Source organism: Anoplopoma fimbria, chromosome 2, assembly GCF_027596085.1.
Source record: "Anoplopoma fimbria isolate UVic2021 breed Golden Eagle Sablefish chromosome 2, Afim_UVic_2022, whole genome shotgun sequence".
NCBI lineage: Eukaryota > Metazoa > Chordata > Actinopteri > Perciformes > Anoplopomatidae > Anoplopoma > Anoplopoma fimbria.
Genome location: NC_072450.1, coordinates 22,000,504 through 22,024,470, shown reverse-complemented (window position 1 = coordinate 22,024,470; position 23,967 = coordinate 22,000,504). Strand labels below are relative to the sequence as shown.

Below are 23,967 nucleotides of genomic sequence, written 5' to 3'. Positions count from 1 at the left end.
GATTGCTTTTTAACTGTTTTAATGTTAATTCTCTAATCCAGGTATTTAAATTTAAAGAGACATCGGGCTAACACCTTGGTGGTCTGCTACATCTGACACACACACAAACACATACACATACACGCTATGGGGAGTAGAAAGGGACACGGAGGGCTGGAAGCACGTACATACGCATGTATGATTAGTTACTTAAATGTTTGCGGATTGTTGGCGAAGTGTCTTTCCACACACTGCAGAGGAGAGACAGGTGAAGTGAAGATAATGTTGTTGGCACCAGTAACAAACATGCTTGGTAGTCAATAGTGTTACAATTGTAGAATTAAATACCATTGGTGGCTGCGAAAGTTTGTTTCTGACTCATGTGATCCAACCCTTTCCAATAATTTCAGAATACAAAGTACAAAAGTCACACTTTATTGCAAAAAAGATACATGCAATATTTTCCAAAATTCACTACATGATTTTATTTAACAAATTCTCACACACACACACACACACACACACACACACACACACACACACACACACACACACACACACACACACACACACACACACACACACACACACACACACACACACACACACACAGGTATTTCAGCAATGAGTGACTTTACCTTGATCTACTAGTTTGATTAAGCGATATGCTGAAGATTGAGATGTGATTGAATTGTGCTCTCTCACCGGCTGCCATGGTCAAAGTCATTACAGCTGACAAACTGTATTCAAACTAAAGAGTGAGGAGTCCTTGAGGTGAACTGAAGCCTATTACCAAGCTATAACAACAATGAACCGCTTTAGAACAAGGATTAACACCGCATATTGAAACATTAGAGATCATAAAAGTATACAGGACTCAAAGTGTGGTTTAATAGTTTCATTTCTAGGAGAGGGCATAAAGATTTAATATACAGTTTTTATAAAACCATACATGTAATGTGCAGCCTTGCAGCACTGCAGCAGAGACATATGGCTGCTCATGTTTCGCCCATATCACAAATCCTACTTTATCCGCTGATCGTGCCTACATATGAATAATGCCATCACCTTTGTGTGAGTTCAGAATATTGATATTAATATTTTAGAGCACAAGAGAAGAAGAGATAATAGATTAGACTTTATTCAGTGTCAAGTTTGATTTTCAAACACATTACCGGTATATTTCCCATTGGTGGAAGAAGTTCTCAGAACCTTAAAAGTAAAAGTACCAATCTTACAATGGAAAAATCCTGCTTAGAAAATTCTTCTTAAGTAAATGAAAAGACATATCAGCAAAATGTACTTAAAGTATTTTAAAACAAGAACTCCTTCTAGAGAAACCTGTTATTAATATATAATTATACATTTTATTATTAGATTGCTTATACTTTTAGCTGGAACTAGTTTTAATTCCTTTATTTAGGAGATGATTAATGGAGGAGGAAAGTAGAAAAGACAAAGTTCTGCCACACAAATCTGACTACATTTTCTGTACTTTTCTCTAATCTTAACCCTTTTGTGAAATATTGGAAAGTTTTGCCATTTTGGGCTCAGAACTCAGACAAATTGAACATCACAAGGGGCCCAAACTAGACTCTACTTTTGTATCAAATCACAAGACAAATTGCTTGGTAGCCACTGTTTAAATCGTTAACAAAGAATGGTGTTTTCTCATCATGTTTTTTTTATGTATCTTAATGTGAAAAATAACAGGTACTTAGTCCTGTCAAATAAATGTAGTAAGAGTAAAATGTACAATATTTTCGTTTAGTAAATGTGCTTTATTTTTCAACACTAGTATTTCACATGTTATGCTTTAACCTGACTGATGGATATAAGGAAATACTTACAGGCCCCTCTGTCTTTTGTACTTTGTTCACAGCTACACCCTGCGTGTGGTCGGAAACGGGATCAAGGCTCAGAGTGCCAACCCTGAAGTCAAAGTGAAGGGAGCAGACCCTGTAATAAATCAGATCATTGATAAACTGAAGCACATCAATCAGGTGAGCCTCTCTCTACGTCTCTACTTATTTACTGTATGTACATTATAGTTTTTTTAATCTTTTTTTTCAGCTCTCGCTCCACTTTAAGTCTATAATTCCATCCCTCATTCTCTCAAACATATGGTATCAGTCTCCTCAGGCAATATGCTAATTCTCTGTGCGTCTTTGTGAGTTTATGGAACATTAAGTATCTCTTGTTAGCTTTTGTCTTGTTATTCAAGGTACACAGAGAAGAAACAACAGCTCACAAAGCAGTTGCCTCTTATTCGTGACCTTTGAATAATCATATCATCTTTCATATTACCAGTAAGTACCATCTAATAGAAAACTAGTCTCAAATGCAAAACCATCTCCAGGCAATGAAAAAAAAATCAATCTTTACACATTTATAAACCCATTTTGTCTGGTTTGTGTGTCTTCATATTTACAAAATTCTTTTTCTGCTCTTTGTCAAAATCAATGTAGCTTTTCTATCACTCGCCCTGCACGTTTGTGCTGCTGTGGCTCCTTTCAGTGCTGTTTATCTCTCAATATGATGAGATTAGGGCAGTTTACTGGAGCACTTTCTATTCTGCAGCCTCAATAACAGCTGCTGTAGCAGCTTCTGGGTTGTTGCACTGCAGCAGCAGCTTCACATGTCTGTTGCTTTGGATTCCAAAGTGGCAGGCTGAAGGCCAGGTCATCTCTCTTGACCTCGTGCTGGCACCCCCTCCCTGACTAATTCACACCATCTGTGGGATGTCAGAACACATAAATCTATATCATAACCATTTGCGAACACCTGATCTGCCACGTTGACATTCACTGTGTACCAGTCTTCCTCTGTGTGTGTGTGTTTTTGCCAGCTTAAATGTGCTTCATTGCCTAAGTCCTTGTGGTTCTGTGAGTTTTAACCGACAGGAGAAAGACTTTTTTATACTTGAAAGCTTAGAAAACTAAGACATTGTTCATCTGCTGCACATGATTTACTGTAACTATGAAACAGATCACGATCGTCAGATCAGCAGAGATTAGGTTATCATTTATAATCTTCTGAGAGCAAGTCCTTCAGTGACTGTAAACATACTCAGCCGTCAGTTGCTTTGTTTAAAAACTGAAGCGTTGTGTGAATCTGTTTGTGCCGTCACAAGCAGCGATGAAAAATGACACATGGGGGCGCAACACTTATGTGCAGCTCATTATCAGTTAACTCACCCATCTGAGAGGAAAATCTCTAGTGTGGGAAAAAAATATAGGTAGGTCTGACATATAGGAAAGATACAAGAGTAAAACAACGCTTACAGTGTGATATTCGATGTTCAGATTCACAGCTCATTCAATAATCGTTGTGTTGGAGTACAAACAGTATATCGAAGTTTTGTTTTTTGCTTCAGTTTTGGAATAATGTTCTGTTTTCAGCACCTCCACAGTTGTCTTTAAAATGTCTTGAATTTTTGAATAAGTCTTTTTAACAATTCAAAGACAGTGACGGAGTAGATGCACGATTTCTGTCAAGAAAGTTGTGACTGTCTCTTCCAGGAACATTTATTCCAGAGGTAGTTTATTAATAGATGAATAAGAGGCAATGTTTGTTATGAATGGAATAAAAATCCAACACCTTACACTGACTTACTGTCTGCCAATTGTCCTAAGAAATCAGCCAATGTAAATACATTTAAAGGATTTGCTTAGGAAAGGCAACATGACATAAAATAACGATGCAACCTCAACAGAGTTTCAACCAGAGCTCATTAATAACGTTTTGTCTTTTCTTTCTGTTATATGATGTGTTTTCTGTCATAATCCCACCTCCAATAGATTGGTCTGGCAACAAACTAATGTCTGATCTAAAAAGACATTTTAACATTCATATTTTCTTACATATTTTTTGGCTCTCTGCAGTGCCATTTAGTTGGTCCACCACTTTGATCCAGACTGAAATATCTTAGCAACTATGAATTGCAAAGACATTTTAAACAGACATTAGACTTTGATCCCCGATCTTCCATCCAACACTCCCAGCAGGTCAAGTTTTTACTCATCAAGTGAAAATAAAACAAAAAAACACATTTTTCAGAGTCATTCATGGTTTCCAAATGATTTATCCTGATGACTTTGGTGGATTCCCTGACTTTTCCTCTGGTGCCACAATGAGATTAGTATTGGATGGATTGCCATGAAATGCGGTACACAAACATTCACATACCTCTCAGGACAAATTGAACTAACTTTGGTCCTCTGACTTTTCATGTAGCACCCTCATCCCTCAACTTTTTTTATTGGTCCAATGTGACCAAATACCTGCAAAACAGTTACATCAGCCTCAGCTGCCCTTAGTGCTTAGCAAATAGAGTTCTAACCTAAGATGGTGAACAGGTAGTAAACTCTTAGTTTTGTTTAGACCTGAGTGCTAGTGAAATTTAAAATAGATTCACACCTTAACAAATTGAGCTTTCTTCTAAATACTCTCATTAGCATCCTAACAATTATCCAGCTATATTTCATTATGAATATGATAAGATCGTAAGCATCCTAAATGTCAGGGCAGCTGTATAAAATCAATGAAATTTACGACCAACATGATTATTCATAGAGCTCAACAACACAAACAGCTCCTTCTTACTCCAAAGTGTCAACTACGGCAGCTTGGTCGGTGGTCCTACGCTTCGAACCATGATGCTCTACGTAGCCATAGCTTTGGCGGTAATAAAGGAGGAAGTCAGATTAGATAGGGAGGAGGAGGAGGAGGAGGAGGGTGGATGGATGGTCTGGTCCAAAAAGCTAATAAAGTTTTTTTCCTGTGAACACAGACGTTTTTTTTTAAAATAAAGTCATAGTTTGAACAGTAGGGCCATAGATCAAGCTGCCATACAAAGTCAGAACGTGTTGACAAAAACCAAGCTATCTCACCCATGTTTTACACTATTCAGCAAAGGCTTTACAAGTACAATTCAACCACAGTTACAACAATCCCCCAACTAAGTAATAAAACAAAAGAAAGTGCTAATTAGTCCCTCATAATTTAAATATAAAGTATCCAAATGAAATCTCTGAGGCATTGACAACATGCTGTTAATTAAACACAACACCAATACAACACAGGAGTCTGTTTTTTTTTTAGCTGTTAAACAGATGGTCTTTCAATAAGTTCATGTAAGGTGTGAGGATAAAACAAGAATATCAAAAAACTTCCCATATCACACGAAACACTCAGAGATTAGTGCTTATTAAATTTAAACCAGGCATTGTTAAAGCTGTATTTCGTGTAATCATTTCTGAATGAGATACTTACAAGGGATCTTTGAGGCACCAAATCAATCCTTTTTTTTTAGACAAGATTTTGAGGCAATCGTAACATTTCATAATTTTACTCCAATTCTAGATTTTGCTGCTTTTCTTTTCTGTTTACCCTGCTTGTGTAATCTAAATGTGGCCAATTTGATGGGTTGAGGTGTGATGGCTGCCTTCAGTAGTGTTCAAAAGGCATTGCCTGTAAAATTGAGAGCCCTTAAAAGTTAGATGTTTGTAGTCAAAATCTACTTGTGTTGAATTCAGCACTTGCCCTTTTGCACAAGTACTGTTTGCCAAATCCTCATGTTCTGTGTCAGAACTGCCTCCAGCACATGCAGACAAAATATAAATAAAGACACGCTGCCTGTTCAGCTGGGTAAATAGTGAACCTTGACTTTTTTAGTCATGATGATAACCATCCAGATCTTGTGTTCAACGAGCCGTATAATGCTGTAAGCTATTTTGCGGTTTTGGGGTTTTATGTGAAGTCAAGATGCAAACAACCTATAATTAATTGTAGCAACATCTCGAGTACACTCAAGCTAATTTACACTCCATCACTGGGTCAAACTGATTCTCAAACAGAAGGGCTTTGTTGTGCTACGTCTAAGCCTCATATCAGTTACATAATGCACTGATTTGTTTTCTCCCAATCACTTTTGTGGATAAGAAACTTTACAGAGCCTTAACAAATACAATTTTAAAGGTGGTTTCTATTTAGAGAATGCCAGCATTTGTAGTTAGTGAAAATGCTAACCTGGTCGTGCAAATTATGACTTTGACAGTGAAAGCAGCACGTGTGGGATTTTTTTGTAGTGCTGCAAAAAGTCTCACCCCAGTTCACACCAGATGCAAGATGTTAACGGCATGAAGGTGATACTGAGGACTCCTGTGATACGATCCACACTGACACTGTTAATTTAGTAAACTGATGTTCATCTACCGAAGCACTAAATGCCACTAAGGCATCAGGGAAGCTCACAGAAAAATGGGGGTCCTTGATCAGTCATTGTAGATATTTGGTAAAAAGTTCACAACATATGGACAGTAACAGATTGGTTGAATTTTAAGACGGACTTCTTGAGCCGGGAATGAAAAAACACATCCTTCTCATTCATTTGAATGTAGCCAGTCTTTGCATCATAGTTGGTAACACAGAGGGCTCTGGCACAACAATGCAGGGTCGTCCAGCAAAAAAAAAAAAAAAAAGAACCTGGTTCAAGTTTTGTCTCAACGCGACACCATCTGGCTAGGTACTGCGATGGCCAATGAAATGCATGCAAGTTCATATTCAATAGATAAAATAGTTGCCACAGTGATGACTTTCCAGAACTGTGAAATATTATCTGTGTGTATTATAAGGTGCTGTTTAGTGTTTTGTCATCTGAAAAGCCTGTAATCAACAATCTGTTACTCAAACTGAACTTCCTGGATTCAATTTCATTGTCTCATTAGTGCCTTAAACAACATGCCCCCACCAACGCTGCCCCCTCCTGGGAAACCAGGATTGTTTTTTTATTATTATTATTTATTTTTACCCTTTTCTACCAAGTACTTTTATTCACATAAACTATTTAGAAACAGTCATTAGCTGCGTTGCATGACAGACAACCTATATTTTGTTTTCATTCAAGGACTTGAATATGAATCGTTCTTTTTTTTAATAAAAACACCTCATCAGGCAGGGTGCCTTATACAAAAAAACCCTGCTGTCTTAAGTATACTCATACGGTTGAGCACCGGCTTTCTGAAGCAGTGAATGCTTTTAAGAGAGCTAATTAATCAACAAGGTCCCTGTAGACGTTGAAGTATACAGGTTGGTGCTTTAGAGTCACTAAAAGTATAAAATTACATCTATTTTCATACTGTAAGATGACATAGAGGAAGGTGAAAGCGATGTTGTGTCTAACCATTGCACGCTTTTATATAATACATCTGGTGCTATTTATTCAACAGCTTGTGTGTTCACAGTCCTTGAGTCTATTTGCATTATCGTCTCATTGGGACTTGATTGACAAATATTTCTGATTGGCATCTCATTAGCCTGTGAAATGCAGCACAAGTGTCAGCCTGTGTTTCTGACCTGAATTGTCATTTAACATTCATTTTCAACCCTCAGGTTTTATTCCCCTGCCGTCTTCAAGGTGTTTGTCAGACATGTTTTGAGGCACATAGCCAGTTGAACAGATGACATGTCAGGAAATGGTAATCATGTAATTCAATGACAGTGTGGCTGTTTATGTTGGAAGCTGGGGATTTAGGAAGATATCATGATCGTGTTCAGATGTGACATGCAGCTGGTGTTAAATAGTGATGATTTTAAATTTTTATTTACTGGATTGTTTTGTGGTAGATGAATACTGGATGCAAGGGGAGGAAGTATATAGGTGTGTGGGGGGTTAATGGCAGCTCAGTTTATGACCGGCAAACACATCAATTACATATACCAGTGCACACACTCATTCAATGGTGCACACGAGTGCCTGTGTGAATGTCGGGTATACACCACACAGCATATTACTTCTATAAATCACTATGGTCCTGGTGCACCTTGTTAATAAGATGAAACTTACCTTTAAGTACATGTGCATGCGTGCATGAATGGCAGGTTGCCCGTTAAAAAGGCTGTGCAGAAAGTGTACACTGAAATAAGATTTGGATGAAGGCAAAAGATGTAACTCTGTTACCTTTTAAAGGCGCCACTGTTGGGCATTTTATGAGGATAAGAATGATGTGTCCATGCAAAATGTTTTTCATATCAGAAATGTTCTTTACTATTTCCATTTATTCGCCCCTGACCTTGACAAACTGAAGTGCAGAAACTGCTCAGAGTTTCCCTAGAATCAAATGGAAATGTATCATTACTATTCCACAGCCGAGGCTGCGGGAAAACACAAAACAGCAGTGTAGCTATTGACAAATTCATCATGCAATCTAAGTGTACAAACTCTAGATTTCATCATCTTGCTCATCAGCAGCTCTTTCCTTTGAATTATTTGTTGGCTCCTCTCCTTCTTGCCTGTCCTCTCCTCCTGATGTGGTAAAACCCATTAAGAATCTATAAGTAGGCCCTGTCCCTGTGTCTCTCAATCAAAATCAGGAGCAAGCAGCTCCTCACCCCGTCTGCGGGCTGAATTATTTACCAGTCATTGATGTGGTGGTTGACCAGCAGTATTGTTTGTGAATAATTCATGCCCCCTCTCCTCTTAGTCCAAAGGATTAACACTGAGAATATATTCACATCTTATTTTCCGTGCTCCGAATGAGCCAACCATCATAACATTTGACTGTTATAGAAGTCCAGTTAACGAGTAAAGACAGTCTTGATTATAAACAACATCCTGTTCTCTTAAAGAATATTTGAAATTTAACACACCACAGGTGCCGACTTGCTGACTTATATTGTTCGATTAAATCATGTTGGTATCCAGCAAAGAGTCTGTAAAGTCTGAAATGTCAGGGCTGTGCAAGCGAGTCCTAATTGGAGACAAATACCAAAACCTGCAGAATTATAATTTGTTTTAAAATCCACGCCCATTGTGTCATTCATTATACCCATAAGGTAAGCACAGGAAATAAAAACTTTCAAGTCCAAAACCAGCTACACTGCATATCTGTAGATAACAACTGTATCTTAAATAATTGCATGTGCTTATCCATTAAAGTCCAGTTTGAGCAACAGCAGCAGAATCCTCTGTATAATTGCTCATGGGTTGCAGCATTCAAGTTTAACAGTATTGCAAAACATTTAAAAAAAAAAAAATCCCATTTGAATAATACATGTGTTTACATTTTAAGAACCTTTTCTCCTAAGAATTGCATTCATATGTAGTTATTTTTCACCTTAAAGAAATACAATTTACTTCAACATATCAGACTGACCGGCAGATATGTTGATATAAATATCTGACAATTTTTAACACATTGGTTTAATGTTGTTTTCCCCCTACCGTATCTACCTAAAACACCCAAAGCATGGTTCAGATATGGTTGAGTTTAGATTATTGAAAATACTTGGTTATGGTTGAGGGAATTTGTGATCATGGTAAAACAACAAGGCTGTAATAACCTCACATCTCCCAATACTTTCTAGCTTCACTACCTTGTTCATGACTCGCAGCCCCAAGTTCACTCATTTTTTCTACAGACATGTATCTTTAAAAACATTTCATGAATTTATACTTTTTAAATTTTTAAAGACAAGCAACATCCTTTAAAAACAGTGCACTGTAGTTTAGTAGTAAATCATATATTTGTTGTTGGCTATTTCTAACCACAAATTAATACACATTTGGTGCTTTAGCAAGTATTTGATGCAGCAGATAGGTGTATATGGGATTGTACAAAAATAAACTGCAATGCACATGTTCTTTGTAATGAAGGAACACATCACCCAGTGCAAAGTTGTAGCTCATTAATGTTTTTTTAATAGTTTATGGCCAACAATGGAGTTCTGTTGCAGTGAAGAATTAGCTATATCATGCTTTACGTGCTAGTAGGATCACTTCCTTTTTTAGTTTTTGAAAATAGGAATAATTTTCGATTATTATTATTATTATTTTTTATAAATGTTGAGACGTAGGACATATGGTTGATTTGAATTATGATTTTTATCTAAAATTCACTTTACTATCTAACCATCCACCAGTCCATTTTATTTGGGGCCGGGTCGTCGGGCAGCTTGGTATTCCAGACATCCCTCTCCCCAGCAACTTTTTCCTTTCGGGTGTTTGAGCTCCTCGACCTATCTTTAAGGCTGAGCCCAGATGACTCCTGATGAAGGAAGCTCTTTGGCCCGCTTGTATTCACAATGTCATTCTTTTGGGCACTACCCAAAGCTCATGACCATAGGTGAGTGGGCTGAACGTAGATGAATTGTAAATCGAAAGCTTTGCCTTCTGACTCGGATCCCTTTTCACCAAAACGGTAAAACGACCATATCACTGCTGACGTTGCACCGGATCACCTGAAAAAGACCCTGAGATTCTTGAAATCCCTCGCTCGGGGCAGTGACTCACCTCCAACCTGCAGGGTGAAATCCTTCAGAGAACCACGTCCTCAGACCTGGAGGTACAGACTCTTATCATTACTGTATATTGTAATTTCTAGTCGGGCCTCTCACTCACTGATCTGCTTTGCTGCTGCTGCAAGTGGTCTGGATCAACACCCTGTCAGTGTTGCTGCTGCTGCAGTGAGGCAGATGAAAAATGACAGTGTGTGTCCTGGGAGTCGACTCACATCCTGACACTTTTCTCCTCTGCCTGGCAAATATGATCATTGTAAGATCTCTCCTCCACCCTCTATTTACAGATAGTAGAGTGTGTTCAAAGAGAATACTGATGAGCTTAAAAATCCAAACACAGTTTTATTCATCTCTGGATCTCTGTGTTATTTAAGACACCCGGTACCTCTTTAGGAAATTTATCCTATACATACTCTAATCTGTACATTTTGATTAACTATAAATATATTTTATTATTGACAGACCGACAATCTCAGAAACTCTTGCAGTATTTTTGGAGCTACCTTCATCTGCGGTGGAAAGTAGTTGTGCAGGATAAATGGTGATAATATCCTTACTTTTACAAGATACAGAGTGACATGGACATCCCCTTGTTCCATTACTGTAGACGCAGCAGGAGTACATAAATACCTTAATGTCTTGAGGTCACAAAATTTGAATTGACAGCTGAGTTAACATATTGAGCATTAGACTGCAGTGAAGCAGAATTGTTATGTCTAGTGCATGATATTGTTTTAGAAATGCTAGAGCAATGTCGTGGTTTATTATTTTTAATACCTCTATATAGAGGTTGAACAAGTACATTCATAGCCAAAAAATACATGGTGTAGAGTTTAATTACTCTTATATTCTATTTTATATTTACCTGCTTGAGTTTGTTTATTCTAGAGGCAGATGCCAATATGAAGTTCATCTGTGTTAATAAATAAGTAAAATTGTTGCACTGTGGCATTCTCAACCTTGGAAAAGGAATAAAAAACACAATGGATAGTGTAATCAAGTGACACCAGGGAAAAAGCACACTAAAAAACGCTATACCGTTCATATGCACAGCTTTAGTGTCAGTGTGTATGCATATCTTTAGTGTCAGTGTGTATGCATATCTGTGTGTGTGTGTGTGTGTGTGTGTGTGTGTGTGTGTGTGTGTGTGTGTGTGTGTGTGTGTGTGTGTGTGTGTGTGTGTGTGTGTGTGTGTGTGTGTGTGTGTGTGTGTGTGTGTGTGTGTTTGTGTGTTTGTGGAGGTACTATTCATTATTCTGACTACCTGTGGGAAGAAAATGTCCCTGAAATGGGTGGTGCGTGATTTAATGCTCCAGTAGCATTTTCCAGATGGCAGGAGTGAAAATAGTGTGTGGGCTGGATGACTGGTGTCCTTGATGATGCTTTGGGCTTTCCTTATGCAGCGGGTAATGAAGATATCATAGAGCTGTGGTAGGTCTGTGCCAGTAAATTTCTTGATGCTGGCTTATCATTGTTGTGCTGAAGGTTCCGGTGCTGTGCAGTCAAACCTGCTAAAGTACATACTGTGATGCAGCCTGTCAGAATATACTGTCTATGGTGCAGCGATGAGAGTTAAGCCAAGCCTCAGTTACCATCCTGAATCTTTTGAGATGCCTCACAGTCTCCTCACAGTGATTTTTCCGAAGAAGCAGCTGGTATTATGAAGAAGTTTGTGATGAGTACAGTGCTGCTGTGAAATGTGTTTAATATCTCTGGTGACCAGGGCTTGTTTTTAGGGTGGGGATCTGAGGTAACCAAAGACAAGGAAGACAATAATACAAGTAAATATAACAAGATATTTCACTCAAAAAGAAGCAATAGGGAATTTTCTAGTCTGCGTTCGCTCTAGCATTTCTGTGAGGCTGCACCTGAGCCGGCACAGTAGTGCTCTGAGATGCTAACATACTCACAAAGACAATGTTTTACATGCTGATGTTTAGAATTTTCTAATTAGTACTAAATCCAAAATACAGCTGAGGCTGATGGGAATGTTATTCAAGTAATTGGTCATAAACTAAAGTATTGGAAGAAGTAAAATTTTGACATGGTGATGACAATAGAGGAAAGGTCGGAGGTTTTCCACAGCCAATAGGATTCATCCACAGGGCATCGTGGATAATTACACCAAATTCAAAGACAATCCATTCAAGAGTTGAGATTTTTTGTTTAAACCAAATTTATGTAAATTCTATTGGTGAAATTACCAAAAATTGCCTCAAGAACATTTATCAAAAGAGCCATTTCCAAAAGAAACATGTCAATTGTATATTAAAGGCTTAATAAATCATGTTATTTGGCAGGGGAGAAATGAAACCACATTCATCAGTGGAATGAATTATTTGTTTTATTTTGTTCTTTATTAGTGATGTGATAATACAATTTTGTGTCAGCGAGTAATAAGAAGACAGAGACAGACAGTCTGTCCACAATAAAACTACATCGAATATCTTTTTTGTTGTCTGAGCCGGTAGCCTGGACTGCATGTTCACTGTTTCCAAAATAACTTTTTTTGCTAATATTGTTTTGTGTCTAATCACTTTGCTATTTCCACTCCTCCCATAGTCATTGCTTGTTTATCCTCATTGTTATTAACGGCAGATTTTCTCCCAATTGTGTTTACTGCCAGTGTTTCCACACCGTAGTGCCATGGTGCTGGTGCATTTAATTAACATGTAACATTTTACAAAATTGTGAGGTGTATCACCACCAGGATAATTTAGACTCAGAAAGGTTGAGAACCACATGCTGAAACTAAAATAATTCAAGTAATTGAATTTGCATTAACCCCTCATTGCCTGAATTTATTTACAATTATATAAACAATTAATTATTTGTGTCATGCAGATGCTAAATTAAGTGGAGATTGTTAATTTCAATATAGCACATACAATAGATACACATTTTGGTATTAGGCAAATTAGCAACATTAGGCATAAATATATATATATATATATATATATATATATATATATATATATATATATACACAAAAGTACGTATATAAACATAAAAACACAACAACAATGAAATGGAATTAAAAGAGCAGAATGGATGTAATAGTGCAGAATGGATGTAATAGTGCAAAATGGAGGTGCTATTGCAGTAATAAAACGTATGTATCTCTACTAATAAAGCAGGGAAAATAAGATATAATGATAGTGACCTATTTGAGAATCAGGTGTACAGTAAGTGGAGTTTTGGTAACTGAATAGAGAGCTCATGAGATAATCTCAAAATATGCTGTGTTCTCTCTTACGCCATGAACGCCCATATGGGTGAAATTTCCATTAAAATCCAACATCTAGTTAACCATTATTTTTTGTACTGAAGAAAATGTGTTATTCTTCATTATTCTTGTGGTCATAGCTTAGTTGGGGATTTTGTTTTTTGAAAAGAGTAACTGGTATTTGGTGGTCATTAACTCTCCACACACTGCAGTAACAGCCAGAAGCCTGCCCGAGGGTGCTTACTTGGAGCAGTTTCTCATCTGGAGATGCATTGAACGAAATCAGAGCTCCTGTCCCACAGCCAGTGTTAGAGAAAGCCTCATGTCATTCACAGAAGTGAGGCCAATAACACAGTTAGAAGTGTGTGTGTCAGAAAGAGCAGTACAGCTACTCAATACAATCAAACACAGAGCTGCTACTCCCATGGCCCTCAAGCATTAAATAATCGAGCAGCTTGCTGATTGACAGACTTATTCAAACACCACAAATGTTTTCCCAGCTTTTTTTAACAAATTAGTAAGCTGTAAAATATCATTATAGAGGTTGATTAATTAATTACCACTGTTTCATGCAAATCATATCAACTGCTAGTGATCACACAAACCCAAAATATTATTTTTAAATGGTGCCTTTGTTTGAGTCATTCTATTATCTAATGGTAAACAACAACACATTGTCGCAGCTGGTAATGATAATAATAATGAAGTTTTTGAAATGTTAGTCATAAAGGAGTAAATAAGAAAGGTTGTTGTGGACGGTGTATGTGGGATCAACTCAAAATGTAATACAGTGCCCTTATTCATCATAATGAAGGAACTTGTCAATCAGTGCAACAGTTATGCTCACTGATGTGTTCTTAAATAGTTTTTGGGCGTCATTGGAGGTCTACTGCACAGACAAATAAGCTATTTCAGGTTTTGGCTACACAGGCTATGCTTGTTAGTGGCGTCAATTCCTTGTTGATTTGTTTCTGTATTGTATTTCTTTGACAACAAGAACAACACATTTTGTTTGCCTTGTCTTTTAGTTTGAGTGTGCGTGTGACAAACCAATTTATAGGAGTGAACTGGTAATAGAAAATATTCTTCTGGCAAAGTCAGAAAATATTTCAGATTTCCAACTCTCTTATTATTCCCCTCATAAATATATCTTTTTTGTTATAAACTAAATAATGTTGTGACTTGAGACTTGAAGGTTATGTGTGCGAATGAATGATTGAGAATCTAAATATGTGTTAAAGAAAGCGTCCCTTTTATCACCCAAACACATTCATGCATCGATACACAGGCTCATATATGCAAACATATTAACCTTTCACCTTGTCGCAATCTATAAATAGGTGAATATCAGGTAGCATATTGTTTCACATGTGCAGTTCACATGTCTACTGTAATTATTGCAAGATGCTGTTTCTTTTGTAAACGTCAGAGTTGACAGCCTTTGCACCCCACTGGGCCCTCGAGCAGTGCTCTACCTCCTGGACTGTGAAGCGCAAAGTTCAAATTCAGTCAAACTCCCAGACCAAGCGAATCTCAGGCACCACAGAAACTCATTATTCCATGTAGTGTATTAAAAGTGTGATCAGACTTAAATGGAAAGAAAATCATGGCAATTACACACATGGAAGGAGCGCTTAGATTGCCCAAACTCTCAATATTCCACATCTTCTAACCTGTCACCATTGAGGAGCTGAGACTCAGACAGGCTAATTACCAGCACAGATATGTCCGAGCTCAGCCATGGCAGCAACCCCGACACTTCTGCTCCGCTGCACTGAACCACAACAGTAATTAATTAGCATAGACAATACCTTTCTGATCAACACAAAGCATTCCCTCTTGTTTCCAATAACGCACCATGAATTTAAATGAGCCAATTAGTGTATGCATTTCCCCTGGTATCGAGTTCGCAGAGTCTTTGATTGAGATTCTGCTGCACAGCAACGCAGCAGAAAGTTTAGCTGCCCTGCAGGCCACTGCGGTCGAGAAGGGCGAGTGTCATGTAACACATACTATAGTTCCATTCAATTGGAGACTGTAGGTGGTGTCATTCAGGATAAATGTTGGCTTATCATTGGATTTTGTATTTTTTTAATGAACCAACAAATAAGGGAATTCAACAATTCATTTATTTTTAACATTGAAAGCAGGGGATGCAGAAAAAAATCTGGCCAAGAATGTGTATGAAAATATGCCCTTTGCATAGCAGTTATCCAGTAGATTCATAGTTTTTTAATTACTTAGAGGACTGTGGCTCATTAGCATAATCAGCAGTTATTTTGCACTTTCTCCCCTTTTTTCCTCTTCATTTTCTGAATGCATATTCTGCACTATCCTTGCCATGAGAGGACCTTGTTCACTTTTTGACTATTGAATGTATTATTCATATAATAGTTATTTAAGGTTACTACTTTAAAGGAGTTTACTTTTGTTGAAAAATATGAATATGTTAACTAAAAATGTGTCTTTTTCTGTGTCTCTTTTCACAACTAGCTGTTGCAAGGGAAGTCCATTCCTAAACTGGGGTCACTGGATCAGATTGAAACAGGAAGTGGAGACTCAGAGGGACGTTACAGCGGCGACTGTGATGATGAAGATGGCTGTGGTGGTTCAGGTGGTGGCGAGAGGAAAGTCTCCAGAGTCTCCAAATGTAAGTCTCACCTTTTTGTAATTTTATTGCTCAATTAACAATGTGAAGATATCGTATCCCATGCTGTTATATTTTGCCTTTATGAGGGAGAGGAAAATAGCCAGAATATCACATTTGATTGGGGCTGTATTCTAATTTATATTTTATAGTATTGGATGCAATAATTTAAATAAATGTACCTTTGTATGTGTGATTGCATTTGGTTTAAATGTATATATCTTATCATTGTAGGAGGTTCAAAGTTTTATATGATTCCTGACAAAAAAAAAGAAACTAAACAAAACATATATAATATGTATATTCTTATGCCTTTTGGTTTTGAACACTTAAATTACATCATGCCTTTTACTAATCTGCCTTTTTAAAGTTGGAGAATTCAAAAATTAAAACTAGTTTTTAATCCAGGAAGACATTTGAAGGTGCAGTTGCATACTATATTTTGATAAGACTTGCTCCAGTCTCCATTTTATGACAGCCATAATAATAGTCATTAAAGATAATAGTTGCTATGGGGACATTATTGCAATCAAGGCCCGTAACTTTAAAAATTATTGCTCCTCCGAGGATCAGTAACCCCTGATGAATCACAGCAGCGGAGATCTCCTCCTCATTTTGTTACCTGTCACACCCTCCTCTCAGCACATGGATTCCCTCTCTCCTCTACTCTCCATCAAACATGCTAACAACCTGATTAATCACCTTTCTCATTTTGCCTATGGCGACAGCGAGGAAGGGGGGCATCCAAACAAGCCGTTCTATCCGTGTAAATGTTTCCTTTACTGCTTGTCAGTCTGTCTTGAGGCTTTATAAGCTCAGGCTCAGAGAAGCTGCTTAACAATCGCTCATCTGAGGCTGTGGGGAGGCACTGACATTTATCACCCATTACAGTACAGCTGCCCTTTCCTTGTCACAGGCCAGATCAGCCTGTCTCCTATATTTATGACCCACTGTCTGTCGTGACCTCTGTCGAGCATCTGTCCCCTGCTGCCTGACCCTCACACAAACACCAAGGATTCCCCACCTCAACCAGACCTCTGGTCAGTCCCTGCAGGTTTAGATAGGTTTTTTGCATTCAATGCTAAAAAAAAAGTTTGATTACCTTGAAGTGGCATTTGGTGTCGGTATTTTGTCTTTGTATTTTATTGTTGTAGTAGAATTAAATGAATTAGTGAAACTTGCAAGCAAAGGATACAGCAGCACTTAAAACATTGTTTTATTGCTCTCACTTACTGAAAAAGGAGCCTTACACAATATAAAGCAGCTTCAAACTGCAGGAAAAAGGAATACAAAATGTGCCCCCAAATCAAATCGAAGGTTAGCTCTTGGACTCCATCCTTAATTGGGCCCTTACATTTAGAAACCCCAAAAAAGTCAAATTAATGTTTTTTTGTGTTTATGTGCAGGTAAAATTCAAATAGAAAGACATTATATTCCAGGAAGTTTTACCAAAAAACACATGTTCACCCGTGTAAGAATAAATGAAGATCACAGATAAACAAGGAACCCGCTGTGCACTGAATTATTCTCTATCATCATTGCTTGTAACCGACATAGACATTTAACACCTTCAGAAATGAACTGGTGTGTGACACAGATAAACTCTCATTGGAACAAGCTCATGAGGCAAGAATAATCCCCTACCAAATAGTGTGGCATGGATTATTATGTGAATCTTGTATGTGCACAGTATTGATATTTGGCCTTTGACCTCATCATGCCCCACAAGGACGCACTAAGCTCATCAAACAGCTGGAAGTAAGGAGTGATGATAACTTCGCCTTTAAGGGAACATAAGCTGCCACAATCTCTCATGCTTGTTAATATCGGATTGGCGAGGCTGTGTTTGACCCTCTCTGTAACTTTCCGAAAGGACAATCCTACATCCAGATTGGTTTAGAACTTCTCCCTCCTTTTCATTTGCCAGTTAGTCATTGAACTCTCTCCAGGGGAGACTGTCTGAAAATGTGCACTGTTATCTCCATATTTAAACAATATTGTGATGGCCCATTCACAATTAAGCTTTTTTCTCCTTAACCAAATAGTAATGAGCCCAAACCAGGATGTTGACCCAAAACAGTACTTTGTAACGGTTTTGGAAAGCACAGAAAAATGATGTCTCCTGCAAATAATTTGGTCTGATCAAAAAAAGCTTCCATGTGTCGTTCTAGAGGTCATTAGCAAACAGCAGCATTTAGTCAAAATTTGGAAGACTTGTTGCATTCGTCAATGTCTCTCTACTGGAGTCTGGAGCCCTCTGACAAGCTCATATTAGATAAGACTCTCCTGAGAATGGCAACCAATCAAGAATGACAAATGACAACCTGTGAGCATAACACTGATGGCTGACTTCAGGTCTTTACAATTACCATACAAAATTAAAATACAACACACAGCTCATAGTGCAGGTGGTAGGGGTTTGTCTGTCTAGGAGGGACTGCGATCATTACATTTTTTTAGATCAGACACACAAGGTGTGCAAATCTTCATCAGCTGTGATGAGTCGTCACCAAATGCTTTGACAGTCAACATATCAACATTGTTCTCCATGAATGGAGAATGTAATTAATTTTGTTATATTTGTTGCTAGAAACACAGTTGATAGTTCTGAAAAGTTACAATGTCCTACTTCAGCACCAGAGATGATAAATTGGCGTGATGGCCAGTGGTGATGATAAACTATTTATAAAAGTTGTTAGTTTTTATTTCCGTCTGTGTGCAAAACTTCAAAACAGAAAGCTGTAGAGACAGATATACAATATTAAATACAACAACAGAAGCAGAAACAAAGGCAACAACAGAACTAGGAAAAATACGTGAAGGTGGGATAAAAAACAACAACAATGTGCTAACAATATTAACAAAGAACATGATCAAGACGCAGAGCTTTAAATAACATAACTGTCATTCACAAGTCACAATGCGCATGAAATCACAGGGCAGCGTTGTGTTCTGCTTTTGTCATCATTGTTTATAAAGTCTACAAGTCTGAGTTTTCAAATCTTCGACTCCATAGAAGCTACAAGACTACGTGATACATTTCAGTCTTTCGAAGTGATTTGAATACAGTGATACTGCCATCTCATTGCCAGAGACTGAAGAACCAAGTATAATTAGATTTTCTTCACCGCAATTATCCATAATCCCCCTCCTTTGTGTCTTTTGATGTTCATCAGCAGAACATGCTGACGATAGATGAGGATGATAAGGAAATAAAATAGGATAAGATCAATACTGACAATACAGCCCTGATTTAAGGGATTATCCTCATTAAGCAGAATTACCGTTGCGATAGAGAATGCTATGGATGTGACAAAAAGCAACAATTTGAGCAGTTCATCCTTCAGAAATGAAGATTTTTTAATGTTTAGTGACTGCAGCAGGGTAGGGTGGTTCTGCACTGCAGAGCTACCTGACAAGTCACTGTCTTTGTGAAACTACAATAAGTCTGATCTGTTTTTTGTTTTTTTTGTAAACCCAGATAATTATTGAAATCATGCAGTGAAAGCAGAAAAAGATTGATTCATTTCCCACTGTTAAACAGAGGGATGTACTTAATGCTCATAGCTTGCCAGATAACACCAACTAAAGAAAACTCAGGAATCCAAGACATACCAAAGAGAGAGAGAGCAGGTATGTAGAATCTTGCATATATGTGCCTCCCACATCAGGCCCTGTTTTCTGCAGCTATTACGGAGTGCCAATTGCTTCAACAAACACACATCCGTCCATAATGAAATTAAATTAACATTTAACACTAATGAGAACTAGCACCTGAATGTCAAAACTATTGTAATATCACAGTGTTGTGTATTGCAGCCTATTACTGTGCATGTAAAGCATCATAACCAGGATCATAATTACCAATTATAATAGACATAATTGGAATACTAATTAAGAGAACCATAATGTATCCCATGTCTGTGGAGCTGTGTTGGTCCAAGCTGTGGCTGTGTGTGATTTGTGCATCTATAAAAAGGTTAAATTCCTTTTATGTACTTATTGTACAAATTTAGATCTCAGTGAAATCAGATACCTTCACACTCCCAAATAACAGAAGATACATTTTAACTTTGATAGTCAGAACTTTTACCATTTTGGTAAATAAGGTGAAGCAGAAGAGTCTCAAGTGTGTGGGATGAGACAATTATCTGCTGCAGCCCTACTTTGTGACTTAGCGTGATGAGGTAATTATACACCTGGTTTAATCAAACCAAATGCTTGCCTAGCTCATATATGAATATGATAATTAGAGGTTTGTCATTATAGCCTAGGTGTCTTATTAATCAATACACAGTTATGAGGTGATAACAAACAAGTCTACAGCCATGCCCTGCACTATATGCTAATCAGCATGCTAACATGCTCACAACTTCAATGCTACCATGTATATACTAAGCAGGTATAATGTTGCCCATGTTCACCATTACCATCATTCAGCTTGTTAGCATGTTAACATTTGCTATTTTTCACTAAACACAAAGTACAGCTGAGGCTGGTCATAAAACAAAGTATTGACTGACATTTTAATCTGCTGATGGCGCAAGAGGAAAAGTCAGAGGATCACCAAAGTCATTAATATTTATCCTGAGGGGACAATGAATATTGGTACCAAAGTCAGTGACAAATAATTTAGTTGTTGAAACATTTCCCTCAAAAGTACAAATGTGAAGCTTCTGCTGGCACTAGTGAAAAAATCAGCGATTCACTATAGATATCAGGATTCATCGCTTGGGAACCACGACATCTGTACCGAATTTTGTGCCTGGCCAACTGACATTGACATCCCGGTCATGCGAATTGTATGGCCAAAAGACAACACACACTTACAGTACCTGGCTACACACAAAAATTGAGGTTTTCCTCAACTTCCCTTTATCCAACACTAAATGTACGATTTCCGTGACCTGTCAACAAAGAACAACTAAGAGGTTTTTTTCATGCTCCAACCCCAAAAGGCCTCTTATACTCTTATCTTGCCAGGCTTGGTTCAGCTGCAGACACTGTGACTGCTTGCAGCGTGAGTGTTGTACTGCAATAAGACATCTGTCAGACACAATGGCAGCAGTTGAGACACCAATCGATTTCTAGAAAGTTAGCACAATGAGGGGAAGGGGAGATGCTGCTTCACCATGACTCTTATTAATTAATAGTGTCTCAGTAATAGAGTATTTGATGTTATTTAAGCTTCTACCCTGCAGGCCAGTGGTTAATTACTGAATGTCGCTGTTGCATGTAGATCTCCTCCACTGTCTAATGTCAAGTGATTTTCCATGACAACACTCAATGAGGAAGTCTACACGTATTTAATAACAACAATTTTTAGTCTTAATAAATAGTGTTGTTTACGTTCCGGCTCTAAATGAGAGATCTGAGATATATGGAATTACATCAAGACCACTTTGGTGGGTATACAGTAAAAGGCCTATCACAGATAGATAGATCTTCATCCTCATTACAATGTGAGATCTAATTAGGTCACCTGCTGTGACTCCTGCCCTCCTCTGTGCCGGTAATAATGGGATCAAAATCACTTACAGTAGTGTGTCTTAGGAGCTTTTGACCAGTAGGCCTTACTGGGTGGTCTCCTAGGCTGTCTGATTATCACTCAATTAAATTAACCCACTGAACTAATACCTAAGTGATTCATCAAAGATTTTCATGTCTCAGGAAGATTGCACCATCATCCCTTTCCAAACAGTGCAGTTTCATAGTCCAATGCCGTGAAGTGTATTTTTCTTGTAGATGATGCCCAAGCTGACTTGTTTTGTTTCCAGTTTGCAACCTCTACGTCGTCTTCTCCGTTTACTGGAGGATTACAGTCATACAAAGCCTAAAGCGCCAACTTCTGACACATCTACGCTCTAGCCAAATTTATTTGCTTCAAACCTATTGATGGAAACGCGACATAGTCCCATTTATTTTTTTACGACTTTTCAGAAGTTAGCTTAAAATTTTCTTGGCAATTGAATAGTTTTTGACATTGAGGAACTGCGACAGCTTAAACTCCTGCTATAGTTGTTGTGGATTATCATCTTAAAAAGATAATGTTGAAATACAACTAAGGTTAAGATTTGGGACCAGAACTGTAAACCTTTGTTAATACATTATTTGCATGAAATGATAATTATGTAGCTCCAAAGCTCAGTGACCCAGAACCATACTTATGCAATCTTTCAGAGCAGGAACTATACAAAAGCAAATGGGTCCTGAAATGATTCACACCTACTGGTTGGAGGAACTAGTAGTGTCGCATTAACGCCAAGCAGCACAAATGAACCAGTTACCAACCACAAGGGAATAGCACCATCCAACTACTGTCCAACATGGAAACTCCTGTCAGACATCACAGTGTTGAAGCTGAAGGGACATGTGTGTCAATACACAAGCAAAGCTCAGCGGGGAATTGGAAACAACAGCAAATGCCTACAGCACTCGCTACTCAAGACAGAGCTGTCCCTCTACTACTGCAAGTTTAAACAGACAAACCCAAGCAGTCTGGATTAGACGGTGGTGGAAGAAGTATTCAGATCCTTTATGTAAGTAAAAGTAGCAATGCAGCACTGTGAAAACACACCATAACATGTAAAAGTCCTGCCATGTAAATATTAAGTAAAAAATATTATTAGCAAAATGTACTTAAAGTCTTAAATGTGAAAGTACTCATAATGCAGAAAAAGGGCCCTGTATGTGTTATGGTTGGTCATGTGACATACCTTTTGAGTAGTTTAATCAATACAAATGCATCACATTTTATAAACTCATTTTATGTTTTGTATGTGAAGATACTAGTAACTTAAACTGAAAAATAACAAAAAGGTACAACATTTCCCTTTCAATTGTAGTGGAGTAGAAGTGTAAAGAATGAAAAGGAAATACTAGTAAGTTAAGCAATACCTTAAATTTGTACTAAAGTACAGTACTTGATTAATGTGCTTAGTTACTTTCCACCGCTGGGATTAGGGTTGAATTATTTTGTATTAAAATATGAATTTATACTGAATAATATTATTCAGCATATTGTAAAAACTTGACCTACTGTCATTTCGTTTTTGTGGAAATTGTTAGAGAGATTGGCTTCACGTTAGAAAGATGTTTCTATAATTTTTGTCCACTCCATTTTTATCAGTGAGGGAAGGCTAAATAACGGAAGCAACTTGCTGTTGGAAGCCATCCACTTCAGCAGCATCTAAAGCTACATCCTCCAAAAATATATTTTTTTGTCATGATGTCGACTTCATCCATACTGCTCAGCTGTAGACTGGATGAACAACCATGAAGCCAAATACTTAGTGCGGCATCCATGGATCCCTGGAACGTCTTGTAGCATACAAGGTCAACAACACACTAGAGCCTTCATCAGAAACTCAATGGGCTTGTGGAGAAAACCACTAAAAGCTGCTCGATCACACGGGTGCCTGACGTTTGTGACTCCATACCAACCTAATGCTTTGTCCCTGCTTCTATTGAGCATAGGTTTCAAGCCTTTCACAGATTACCATGAAGAGTGGATCAAGGTTCATGAGGGGAGCTACCATCAGTCACCCCGTCTACATGCAAGCCCTCAGGCTGAATGACAAGAGGATCTACAGGAATGACACTGGAGGCCATTTGGAGTAGAAAAATGTTGATGGGTGGAAGCAAATGAAGGGAGAGTAATTGCAACTGAAGGGGTCGAACCATCAAAAGACCACACAATAGACTGGAGTCAGGATGGCTGCAGGAACCAAGAAAGGAACCAAAATCCAAGGTACACAAGCAACACCTCAGTACACACAGTATGCACTGCTCTTGGTCACAAACTCAGCTGGAACAGCTA

The 23,967-nt window shown here is 37.9% G+C and overlaps 1 protein-coding gene across 1 annotated transcript in view; it reads left to right on the top strand.

Annotated features, from left to right (window-relative positions):
* Nucleotides 1-23,967, top strand: part of gpc5a (glypican 5a) — a 111,522-nt gene that overhangs the window by 53,045 nt on the left and 34,510 nt on the right. The window contains exons 7-8 of the mRNA XM_054615226.1: nt 1,862-1,982; nt 15,995-16,151. Of these exons, the coding sequence (XP_054471201.1) occupies nt 1,862-1,982; nt 15,995-16,151 (278 nt within the window). The remainder of the gene's footprint in view (nt 1-1,861; nt 1,983-15,994; nt 16,152-23,967) is intronic.